Genomic DNA, 13477 nt, shown 5'->3' on the forward strand with positions numbered 1-13477 from the left:
ATGCCTACTGTAGTATTATGAGGAGCTTACCCTCATCCTGCTTCCTACATAAGATCCTCTTGTTGGTGGGATCTGACCAGACTGCGGATATGAAAATCCCCCTGTGTGGCTATATCCTAAATTTTGTTTAAGCTGCCTTCGGCAAACTACTTGCTGTATATCTGGAAATACTGTAGTTTTGATAGTTGATGATTATACCGGTGACTATTTTTTTTTTTCAGGGAAGGACGAGCTGCACTTGTAACATCTTTCTGCATGTTTAAATACATGTCTATGTTTGGATTAATCGAATATATCAACACACTGCTGCTATACTGGGTAAGGCATTCATTTTTACTATCAATGGAACATAGAAAAAAATGGTCACTCTGGGGTTTATTTACTAAAGCTAGAAAGGGCAAAATGAGTCCCAACTCTGCAGGGCAACCAATCAGCTTCTAACCTCTGCTTGTTTATTTAAGCTTTAGAAATAAAACCTGTAAAATGATTGGTTTCTTTGCAGAATTGTGACAAATTTTGCCCCCTCTAGCTTTAGTAAATAAACCCCTCTATAACTAATGAGAGCAATAGAGATTGTACTGCTAGTAACATTTCTTGATGTATTCTGTGCTTTTTCAGCAACAAAATATCTTTGGAAACAATCAGTTCCTTGTCCATGACTTTGCCATCATGTTTGTAATATTCCTTACAAGTGAGTACAACTGACATACATTAATAACTAATTTTTATGTACATAAGAATATAGAAGGGAACACATAGAATACAGTTGCTTGGAGAAATATTTCTATTTTTTAACACTTTTCTAGTCATAAAGAATACCAGTACTGTAATGTTGATTGATAGTTACCTGTGCTTTTGGGGAAAAAATGTTTTATGAAGCTTTGGCTCAAGAAAAAAAACGTATTTCCACTTTTGGGATTTCCAGGCACTAACTAGCTGTTGTACTAAATGAAATTTCACACATTTTTGGCCCAACTTTGCATTCAGCCGCTCCACGGTATATTTTTCTTTTTTTTAATTTTCTTTATCGTCACCTTTAGATGTCTCCAGGTTGGTCATGGGATGTGCTGGGTCTTTTTCCTCTTCGCCTGTTCTCTGGCAGTTGGCGGTCATTTGCTAATGCTAATGCCTCATACACACGCAACGATTATCGGCCGACCGATCGTCCGACTTTGGTCCAGAGTGGTGTTTTGTTGGTTGGAATGTGCCTAGACTGCACACAAATTTTCTCGGCCAACAAAAATCTACTTCTGAAGTGATGTCATGTGCTGGTTTACTTTCCGTTTGTTTTTTCTTCTCTGAGCATGCCCAGTCTTGCTCATCAGATTTTTGTCTGCCGAAATCTGTACTGACTGATGGAAAATCAGCCGTTGTGTTGACGGCCAACAAAAATTTTATAGCCTGCACACCAGATTTTTTTCGGCCGAAAAGTCGGAGTCGGTTGTCAGAAGCATCATGCTAACAAGCCGAAAAACGGCAGATCGGATGTTGGCCGAAAATTCCCGGCCATTAATCGATGCGTGTGTATGGGGCATTAGATTGGGCTCACATGACGATGTTTAAAAAGGGCTTAATGAATTCACATTTCACAGTATGTCCTCAGTCTTCCAGGTTGAATGACACCGGAACAAGTATGCTGATAAGTAGTTTGGAGTTCACTCTAACATCACGTGTATCATGCTTGTTTGGGGGTCAGTAATGAAGAATGAAACTGAAAGTCAAGCAACTAGCATTTTTAAAAAGAGGTTAGGAATGGCATGATACTTGTTCATTTTCTCTTGATTTTCTCTTTCTTTAAAACTTGAAGCTTGCCTTTTAGCTGCAGAAGATGATTTGTAACCTAAACACGCATAACCTGGCATCATGAAAGTTCCTTCATACATAGCTGTCAGGGAATCCCTGTGAGACGTCTGGGGCGTGGCCGTGCACAGGCTATTCCCAGAAGAATGACTAATGGGCGTGGCGCCAGACAGGCTATTTAAAGGAAGTTCAATCCTGTTTCCTATGCTGACTGATCTTCAGCTGTTTCCTGTGACCTGATGATACCTGTATGCTTCCCTGTTGCTGACCTGGCTTGTTCTGAACTTGGACTTGGATTCTGAAACCTGACCCGGCTCCGTCCCTGACTTTGGCTCTGCTTACGATTTGGTACCCTGCTGCACCGCCTGTTGATGACCCTGGCTTTCCTACTACTCTGACTCTGTCTCAAACCTCGTCTCTCAGAACTACCCGAGTGCTTGCCTGGCTATCTGCTGCACCTGTTCCATACATCATTGCATGTTACAGTTTCCGGGATCCGAACAAGCAGCCTATCCTGATCCATCAACAACCACAGGCACTCGTGTCCCTCCTGGCCTTTGACACCCTCTGTCTCACCTTCAGTGGGGTCTGGGCCGGAGATATAAGAGAGGCCGACCTCGTCAACTCAGACTCCTCCCAGGTACGTGACAGTATCAGTCAGCCAACTATGGAGTCTGAAAGGGAGGTCTCTCCACTGGAGAACGTTTGCCGATCGATCTCTGCACTATCCCACATGGTACAAAGCATGCAAGGAAAATTGGATTGCATCGAAGATCAATTATCGGCCCGCAAAAATGACTCTTCTCTGATGGAGCCCAGCACATCCTGTGCAGCGGATTTCCACCCGGAACCTCGGGTTCCCATTCCTGAACGTTTTTCTGGAAATTGAAGAAAATTTCGGACTTTTCGTAATTCTTGTGAACTATATTTTTCCCTGTTGCCTCGAACCTTCTCTTCACAAGATACCAAGGTGGGGTTCATTATCTCGCTCCTTCAGGATGAGCCTCAATCCTGGGCTTTCCATTTTCGGGAACAACACGATCCAGCCTTGACAACCATGGATTCTTTTTTTTCTGCCATGTCCCAGCTATACGCAGATCCTTTTTGTCATCTGACTGCTGAATCAAAGCTTAGCAAGTTAAAGCAAGGCCTAAGGCCTGTGGAGGATTATGTGACAGATTTCCGTGTATGGAGTGCCGATACTCTGTGGAACCATTCGGCCCTCCATCATCAGTTCCGTCTTGGTTTGTCTGATGCCCTAAAGGATGAACTTGCCAGGGTGGGGGTACCAACGGCCTTAGAAGACCTGGTGAACCTTGTCATCCAGATTGACCGGAGGCTACGTGAGAGGCAAGCCGAAAGAACTAACAAGGCTCCTTTGGTCCGCCCGGAGTTTGGGGCTGATACTCCTCTCATTACCGTTAACCCCCCAGAGGTACCTCACTACCCTTCACGAAAGAGTTTCCAGAGATCCCCTCTGTCCACATCGGAACGTCTTCGACGGTATCGCTCTAATCTCTGCCTCTACTGTGGCGATGTCGGTCACCACATTCAGACTTGTCCTGTGAGGCCTTGCAGAACCCCCTCTAACTGGATTTCTATGATGCATCCACCCGGGACTAATCAAACACATCTCACCTTGCTTTGCCATCTGAAACTTCCTGAAAAGACTATCTCTGTTCCTGCTATTATAGACTCTGGGGCCTGTAGCTGTTTTGTGGATGTGACATTTGCAGCCCAACACAATCTACCTCTCTGTACCAAGAAACAAGGGTTTGTTGTTCACCTGGCTGATGGCTCTGGTATCAAGTCTGGTCCAGTGACACAAGAGACGGCTCCAATTTTCTGCTCTTCCTCCTCTGGTCATCAAGAATTCCTTTGCCTGGACGTTATAACATAACTAATGTTTCCTGTCATTCTTGGTATACCCTGGCTGAAGGCCCATAACCCTAGCATCAATTGGGTCATGGGTGAGATTTCCTTCTCTTCTCCCTACTGCCGGGCACACTGTGTTCCTGAGGAGTCTCTTACTGTTACCTCTCTCCTTGGTATCCATCCGGACCCCGAAGTCTTGAAACTGGTACCCACAGTTTACCACGAATACCTGGATGTTTTCAATAAAAAGAGCGCTGATTCTCTTCCTCCCCATCGTACATACGATTGCCCCATTGAACTGTTGCCAGGGGCTGAAATACCTTTTGGCCGGATCTATCCTCTCTCTGAGCTCGAATTAGAGACTCTCCGTAACTACATTAATGAAAGCCTGGAAAAAGGATTCATCCGACCCTCCACTTCACCCGCAGGAGCGGGCATATTCTTTGTTGAGAAAAAGGACCATACCCTTAGGTCCTGTGTGGATTATCGCGATCTCAATAAAATAACTGTCAAGAATCGTTATCCTCTTCCCCTAATTCCCGAACTTTTCCAGAGGTTACAAGGGGCAAAGGTGTTCTCCAAACTTGATTTGAGGGGTGCCTACAACCTAGTCAGAATTCGTGAAGGAGATGAATGGAAAACCGCGCTTCGAACGTGCTTTGGGCATTTCGAATATCTGGTCATGCCATTCGGTCTTTGTAATGCCCCAGCCCCATTCCAACATCTTGTTAATGATATATTTCGGGACTATCTTGATTTGTTTATCATCGTATACTTGGATGATATCCTTGTATTTTCTAGTTCTCTCGACCTACACAGAAACCATGTAAAGAAGGTACTGGACAGACTTCGCCAACACCGTCTTTACGCAAAGGCGGAGAAATGTGAGTTCGAAAAACAGGTTATCCAATTTCTGGGACTCATTATCTCTGCGGATGGCATTGCTATGGACCCGCAAAAGGTATCTGCCGTACTGGAATGGCCTGCCCCCGAGGACAAGAAAGCAGTACAGCGCTTTGTGGGCTTCGCTAATTTTTACAGGAAGTTTATAAAGAACTTTTCTGGCATCATAGCCCCCATCACACAGCTGACCAAACGGTTTACCCCATTCAAATGGACTCCAGAGGCTCAAGCCGCCTTTGAACTATTAAAGACTCTGTTTACTTCCGCTCCCATTTTAAAACACCCAGATCCCGCTTTAGCCTATGTACTTGAAGTGGATGCCTCTGAAAAATGCGGTCGGGGCTATACTGTCCCAACGACAAGGAGCCAAGTCCCTACTTTACCCTATTGCCTTTTTCTCCAGAAAATTAAGCTCCTCTGAGAGGAACTATGACGTAGGAGATCGTGAACTGTTAGCCATAAAGGCTGCCCTGGAGGAATAGCGCTACCTACTGGAAGGGGCTGCACACCCTATCCTTATTTTTACGGACCATAAGAACTTAGAATATTTAAGAACCGCAAAACGATTAAGACCTCGACAGGCAAGATGGGCACTTTTCTTCTCTCGATTTGTGTTCCATATAACTTTTTGTCCGGGCTCTAAGAATTGCAAACCTGATGCCCTTTCTCGCATGTTTCCTGAACCAGCTCTACCTCCTGAACCTGACACCATCTTGCCAGCTAAGAATTTCCTACTCTTGCAAACAGACTTGATGTCACAGATCAAGGGGACAGTTGCAAACTCCCCACCTCCTCTGAACTTGCATCTCCAGCAGAGGGATGGACTTTATTTCCACAAGGAACAAATTTTTATTCCCGAACAACTGAGGGTCACCATTCTTAAGAAGTGTCATGATCATCTTCTGGCTGGACACTTTGGTATCCATAAAACCTCTGATTTGGTCTCCCGTTCCTTTTGGTGGCCAGATTGGTTAAAGGACTGTAAAAACTATGTCAGATCCTGCTCTGTGTGTCTCAGAAACAAGTCTGATCGGGCCAAGACCTGGAGCCTGTTGGAATCCCTCCCCGTACCTGAAAAACCATGGAGTATGATCTCTATGGACTTTATTGTGGAACTTCCTCCATCTGAAGGGTTTACCACAATCTTTGTCGTAGTTGATCGTCTTTCCAAGATGGCACACTTTATACCTCTGAAAGGAACTCCCTCTGCCTCCGAAACTGCCTCCACCTTTATCAAAGAAGTGGTGAGATTGCATGGCATTCCAGCCAGCATTGTCTCTGATCGTAGGGTGCAGTTCACTTCCAAGTTTTGGAAAGCTTTATGTGAAGCATTAAACATTGAACTTTGCTTGTCTTCTGCCTACCACCCACAAACAAACGGACAGACCGAGTGGACAAACCAAACTCTTGAACAATATTTAAGGTGCTTCTCTTCTTTTTCTCAAGACGACTGGGTGTTACTCCTCCCTTTAGCGGAATTTGCTTATAATAACTCCGTCCATTCCGCCACCAAGCAGTCTCCTTTCTATGCCAATTATGGATATCACCCCTCCTTCCTACCTGAGTTACCTATGGAATCTGCTGTACGAGCTGTACAAGAAAGACTAAATTTTCTTAATGCCAACAGTCAGCTTTTGCGGGAAACCATTTTGAAGGCACATGCTGGTAATAAAAAAATTTTTGATAAAAGAAGGAGAGGGAATTTGAATTTAAAACGGGGGGATAAGGTCTGGCTATCTACAGCAAACCTGAGATTAAAGTGACCCTCAAAAAAGCTTGGCCCAAGATACCTAGGTCCATTTTCTATCAGGAAGAAGATCAATTCTGTGGCATTCGAATTAATCTTACCAGGTAATCTGAAGATCCATCCCGTGTGTCAACGTTTCTTTACTGAAGTCAGCAGTTCCCAACCCCTTCCCAGATCGTGGATCTGAAGTTCCTGCTCCCCTTTTGATCGAAGGTAATGAAGAATTTGAGGTGGAGTCTATTCTGGACTGTAGAAGAAGGGGTGGTCGGACACAGCTTCTTATCAAGTGGAAGGGCTATGGCCCTGAGGATAATTCCTGGGAACCTGCTTCAAACGTCCATGCTCCTCGATTGCTACGAGCCTACCTTCTTCAACATCCTGAAAAACGGTCTATGTTGGGCATCTGGAGGCTGCCCTTAAGGGGGGGGGCAATGTCAGGGAATCCCTGTGAGACGTCTGGGGCGTGGCCGTGCACAGGCTATTCCCAGAAGAATGACTAATGGGCGTGGCGCCAGACAGGCTATTTAAAGGAAGTTCAATCCTGTTTCCTGTGCTGACTGATCTTCAGCTGTTTCCTGTGACCTGATGATACCTGTATGCTTCCCTGTTGCTGACCTGGCTTGTTCTGAACTTGGACTTGGATTCTGCTTCTGCTTCTCTGCTAAACCTGACCCGGCTCTGTCCCTGACTTTGGCTCTGCTTACGATTTGGTACCCTGCTGCACCGCCTGTTGATGACCCTGGCTTTCCTACTACTCTGACTCTGTCTCAAACCTCTTCTCTCAGAACTACCCGAGTGCTTGCCTGGCTATCTGCTGCACCTGTTCCATACTTCATTGCATGTTCCAGTTTCCGGGATCCGGACAAGCAGCCTATCCTGATCCATCAACAACCACAGGCACTCGTGTCCCTCCTGGCCTTTGACACCCTCTGTCTCACCTTCAGTGGGGTCTGGGCCGGAGATATAAGAGAGGCCGACCTCGTCAACTCAGACTCCTCCCAGGTACGTGACAATAGCTCTCCTGTAAAAGAGTAGAGCAAACATATCTATTTAGGCCTCGTTCACACCATGTGCAGGGAAGTTTTTCTTCACGCATTCTGCAAGGGCACAAAAAAACAATTGTTCTCTATGTGCCTTGTTCACACCACAACATTGGTATCACATGTAGATTTTTTCTGTGCAGGAATCTGACATGATACACACAGGGCACAAAACTGATGTGCATGAAAACTGATGTCAACATGCATAAAAACTCACTGAAATGCGCATGAAAACTGATGTGAAGTGATGGGAAACTGATGTAAATGCATGTCTCTGCAAGTGAAATCTGCATGGTTTTCTCATCAGTTTTCATGCACGTATGGTGTGAACCAGCCCTTACTCTAAAATCAGTATTTTGTAATGGGCTGTATGACCTCTAAATAAATGCCACTTTTTTCTGAAATTCACCTAAAGTAAAGATTTTGCAGTTTTTATGTTATTGAGGTGTGTGTTCATAGAAAACAGTATGTGTGTGGAGGGGGGGGGGGTGGTCAATAAAATGCTAACAACACTTTTCTACTGGGATAAACCTTGACAATGGCCTGTGCTAGGTTCCAACATCTATTCAGCCCATTTCGGTATCTTTATCAACATATATTGCAGATTTAGGTAGCTCCTATTAAGGCCACTTTTACAAAATGGCGCTAATCATGCACCAGATTCAAAAATAATTACCTCCAATTCGGAGATAATGAAGCTGGATGTAATTACCATCAACTGTACAGAGACAGACAGACTGCATAACTGGTGGCATATTTGCTGTTGCTACCTCCTCCCCTTCTCACCTGTCCTTGACTGTTAAAGATGCTCCTAGCATTCAGTGACACTGACATAGGGTAGAGCCTGATGGGAAAGCCGAGTAATAGTCCCCTATCAGATCCGTTCTCTCCTTGTGATTGACAGAAGGCAGTGGGAGGATTCTATAGCCAATAACAGGCTGTCTATTTGCTATGGATCTGCCCACTGCCTGCTGTTTATCATAAGAGGCATAACCTTTATAACAGGTCAACAGATCTGTCCCCACCAATATTTTTCATGTTGTTATAACTTTGTATGAATTTCCTAGGTGTTCCTAGACTTATGACTGGAAGTTTTTGTATTACAATAGGCAAGTACAGTAGACTTCCTAGAACACAAGCAGCTGCTAATCTCTGCTTACCCTGTCCTTTTTTTCAGTGAGTTCAACTCCTGCATACCATAAACTGGCACCATACAGACCACCAGGGCAGCTGATCTCTCCATCTATGCTGTTTTCAGTGATGTACAATGTTCTATTTACGATAGCCATGCAGACATATGCATTTCTTATAATCCAGGAGCAGCCATGGTACAGCACAGATGATGTTTATAGGTAAACTTTTAACTACATTTTTGTATATGAAATAATAAAATGGATTCTAACAGTAATAGGTATATCTTCGATTTCTTTACATAAATTAGGAATTGGGTTCCTATATTTCTGTCATGACTCTTGACAAACATATACAGTGCTTTCAGAAACAGAAGTGATATTAGTTTTTTTTTTTTTTTTTTTTATCAATTAACAAAATGGAGAATAAAGAAACAGAAGAGAAATCCAAATCAAATCAATATTTGATGTGACCACAGTTTTCCTTCAAAACAGCATCAATTCTTCTAGGTATACTTTTACGCACAGTTTTTAAGAAAGTCGGCAGGTAGGTTGTTCTAAACATATTGGAGAATTAACCACAGATCTTCAGTGGGTATAGGCTGCATCAAATCCTTCTGTCTCTTCGTGTAATCCCAGATAGGGATGATCGAACGGTTCGGGTCGACCATCGGTTCGGCCCGAACATTGGGTGTTCGAGGTTCGGCCGAATTTAGAACTTTTTGCCCAAAAAGTTCGGAATTCGGCAACCAGAACCGACCAAAATGCAATGCTTCAGGAAATGGGCTTTAAAAGCCTGTGATTGGACCAGAACCATTAGCAAAAGCCAATTGAGGGGGCAGGAGAATGCTAGGAATGTGATTGGAGTGACTAGGGGGTCCCTAGACCAATCATTAGTGAATACGCCCCCCAGTATATAAGATCGCCCCCGCCATATTCCTAGCATTGTTATACTGGACATGGAAGAGAGTGGAAGCAGTTCTGTTAATTTTACTTTAAAAGTGTCATTTAGCCATTTATTAGTGTGAGGAAAGGGATATCTAGTGTAGTTAGAGTGCTCCTTTACACTTAAGTTAGCTTAAAAAATTAGTTTCTGTAGGGAAAGTGTTAAGTGTCAGGGGGCCGTAGTGTAGTGTAGGGTTAACTGGCAGTGACTGCTATGGCAGGGTGACAAAACCCTTCCATAGCAGGGTGACCGCTATAGAGAAATGATCATTTCTCTGAGTTGCTTCGGAACTGGAATATGGCTTCTCACCAGCCAAGCATTTTTTATGCTGCAGGGGCTGCCACTGCCAGTGCTTTTTTGAGGACATGTTTGATGTCAGACATGACATCTTAACATGTGTATAGGGGGTATATATATACACATATATGTCTGTATATATACCCCTAGACATATATAGGTGTGATAGTAACAGAAATAAATGCTTGCGCTAATGAAATCATTTACAGTAATATATTTCTGCTACTATCACATCTATATATGGCTAGGTGTCTATATACATATAATTATGTGTGTATATATACCACTATACACAATTTCAGATGTTTTGCCTGCCTCAAAAGAACCCAAAAAAATGCCAAAAAAACGCTAGCGTCAAAAAAAAATGCCCAGGTGTGTTTTTGCTGGCATTTTTTGGGGGGTTTTGGAGGCAGGCAAAACATCTGAACTTGTGTATAGTGGTGTATATACACACATCCATATATTTATATACACACCTAGACATATATAGGTGTGATAGTAGCAGAAATATATGCTTGCGCTAATGAAATCATTTACAGTAATATATTTCTGCTACTATCACACCTATATATGGCTAGGTGTCTATATACATATAATTATGTGTGTATATATACCACTATACACAAGTTCAGATGTTTTGCCTGCCTCAAAAGAACCCAAAAAAATGCCAAAAAAACGCTAGCGTCAAAAAAAAATGCCCAGGTGTGTTTTTGCTGGCATTTTTTGGGGGGTTTTGGAGGCAGGCAAAACATCTGAACTTGTGCACAGTACCACTATACACAAGTTCAGATGTTTTTCCTGACTGCAAAGAACCCAAAAAAATGCCTGCTTTGAAACCGGCAAGGTGTGAAAACCGAGGAGAGAAGCTAACCCCCTGAGCTGAAAGTTTTCTAATACAAACAATCCTTTTGTTTCTGGTTCTGGACATGCTACAGAGCTGAAACTTCACAGGTACACCTTTTAGACCCCCCAGACACAAAATCACACAAAAAAGTTCTTAAAAATTGTCATTTTTGATAAAAAAGCCAATTATTGAAAAATTAAAAAAAAAAAAGAGATTTTTTGATTTTTACTTTGGATTCAGTATCTGGGGGTCTAAAAAGTGTACATGTTAAGTTTCAGCTCTGTAGCATGTCCAGAACCATGAAAAAAAAGATTGTTTGTATTAGAAAACTTTCAGCACAGGAGTATGGCTTCGCTGCTGTAACACCTTGCCGGTTTAATAGAAGGCATTTTTTTGGGTTCTTTGCAGTCAGGAAAAACATTTGAACTCGTGTATAGTGGTACTGTGCACAAGTTCTGATGTTTTGCCTGTCTCCAAAAACCCCCAAAAAATGCCAGCAAAAACACACCTGGGCATTTTTTTTTTGACGCTAGCGTTTTTTTGGCATTTTTTGGGGTTCTTTTGAGGCAGGCAAAACATCTGAACTTGTGTATAGTGGTGTATATACACACATCCATATATTTATATACACACCTAGACATATATAGGTGTAATAGTAGCAGAAATATATGCTTGCGCTAATGAAATCATTTACAGTAATATATTTCTGCTACTATCACACCTATATATGGCTAGGTGTCTATATACATATAATTATGTGTGTATATATACCACTAAACACAAGTTCAGATGTTTTGCCTGCCTCAAAAGAACCCAAAAAAATGCCAAAAAAACGCTAGCGTCAAAAAAAAAATGCCCAGGTGTGTTTTTGCTGGCATTTTTTGGGGGGTTTTGGAGGCAGGCAAAACATCTGAACTTGTGCACAGTACCACTATACACAAGTTCAGATGTTTTTCCTGACTGCAAAGAACCCAAAAAAATGCCTTCTATTAAACCGGCAAGGTGTTACAGCAGCGAAGCCATACTCCTGTGCTGAAAGTTTTCTAATACAAACGATCTTTTTTTTTATGGTTCTGGACATGCTACAGAGCTGAAACTTCAAAAAATCTCTCTTTTTTTAAACATTTTTCAATAATTGGCTTTTTTTATCAAAAATGACAATTTTTAAGAACTTTTTTTGTGTGATTTTGTGTCTGGGGGGTCTAAAAGGTGTACCTGTGAAGTTTCAGCTCTGTATAATGTCCAGAACCAGAAAAAAAGATCATATAGGTGTTAAAGGAGGGTCCCACATCCCTGTTCTACTGAAAAATTATCTTTTTTTTTGATGTTCGGGTTCCATTGATTTCAATGGGGTTCTGAAATCCGGGCCGAACTTTCGGGAAGTTCGGATGTTCTGGCCGAACTGAACTTTTCAAAAGTTCGATCATTCCTAATCCCAGACAGACTCGATGATATTGAGATTGGATCTCTGTGGGGGCCAAACCTTCACTTCCAGGACCCCTTGTTCTTATTTACACTGAAGATAGTTCTTAATGACATTGACTGTATGTTTGGGGTCATTTTCCTGCTGCAGAATAAATTTGTCGCCAATCACACACCTTCCTGATGGTATGGTGGATAAATATCTGCCTGTATTTTTTAATATCAAGGACACCATTGATCCTTCCTTACCAAATCTCCAACTTTATTTGCAGAAATGCAACCCTAAACTTGCAAGGATTCCCCCTTATACTTCACTGTTGCCTGCAGACACTCATTATTGTACAGCTCTCCAGCCCTTCGGCAAAGAAGCTGCCTCCTGCTACAGCCAAATATATACAATTTTGACCCATCATCAGTCCAGAACACCTGCTGCCATATTTCTGTACCCCAGTTCCAATTTTTTCAACGACAGTTGAGTTGCATAGCCTTGTTTCCATGTCAGAGGTATGGCTTTTTGGCCACAATTTTGACCTGAAACTGCTTCTGGTCAGACTTTTCCAGATAGATGAGTGTACCTGGGTCCCACTGGTTTCCACCAGTTTTGTGCTAATTGCACTGCTGGACATCTTCTGATGTTGAAGGGAAGTAAGCATGACATGTCTTCATTTGTATCATATTCATCAAAACACAGTAAGATTGAATATGAGGCAGCACAGTGGTAATTTACAAACAAAAGAAGTGATGAAAAATCAAATCAAGTAAACAAATCAAGTACACCATTAACAACTTATATATTAATGTCCATCTAAATAAGTGTCCATTCAGGTTAATAATGTTGGTACACCAGTGATATTTCCCAGTGTCATGTCAGCCTTGTGCGAGTTCATCCAAAAACATATTCTTCAATCATTATAATGTGATAGACACCACTTGCCAGTTTTTAAATCCACTCACAGACTCTCAATGCCTCTCAAACTAATGATATGAGCTCATTTGAATAGATGCAGCATTTCAATCTCTGCTCCTCTTCCCCAATAAGGGGTTCCATTGGTTGCTCATGTAAAATAAAAAAAAATAAAAAAAAACTCCAATAGTGTAATATTGTAAAACAAGACTGCATTTATTCATACCACAATTAGAATACTACTCACAAGCATAATTAAAAACAAGCCCATCTAAAAGGTCCCAAACAGTGATTCAATGTTAGGTCCCTCTGTTTGTGAACTGAATATTTCGGCATCTCACCACATCCCTGCTAGTATAACTTCCATTGTTTCACTTCCAGTAGGGGTCTGACATCACAACCTGTTGCTGTGCGTTCTGCTCTGATGTTTCGTCTACCGGTAGATGAAACCTTAGGGTGGATCACATGGCAACAAGTAGTGACATTAGACTCCTACCTGAGGTTACGCTGGTTTGAAGCCAAAGGGCACCAAATACTGGTTTGATTTCGATTTTTCTTTAGTTTGCTCA

General features: G+C 42.3%; 1 protein-coding gene across 1 annotated transcript in view; it reads left to right on the forward strand.

The window, feature by feature from the left end:
* LOC309551103 (putative cation-transporting ATPase 13A4) overlaps nt 1-13477 on the forward strand; it is a 149152-nt gene that overhangs the window by 119643 nt on the left and 16032 nt on the right. The window contains exons 24-26 of the mRNA XM_082251549.1: nt 222-318; nt 619-691; nt 8543-8717. Of these exons, the coding sequence (XP_082107675.1) occupies nt 222-318; nt 619-691; nt 8543-8717 (345 nt within the window). The remainder of the gene's footprint in view (nt 1-221; nt 319-618; nt 692-8542; nt 8718-13477) is intronic.

The sequence above is a fragment of the Pelophylax lessonae genome (genome assembly GCF_965119305.1).
Source record: "Pelophylax lessonae genome assembly, chromosome: 3".
NCBI classification, from domain to species: Eukaryota; Metazoa; Chordata; class Amphibia; order Anura; family Ranidae; genus Pelophylax; species Pelophylax lessonae.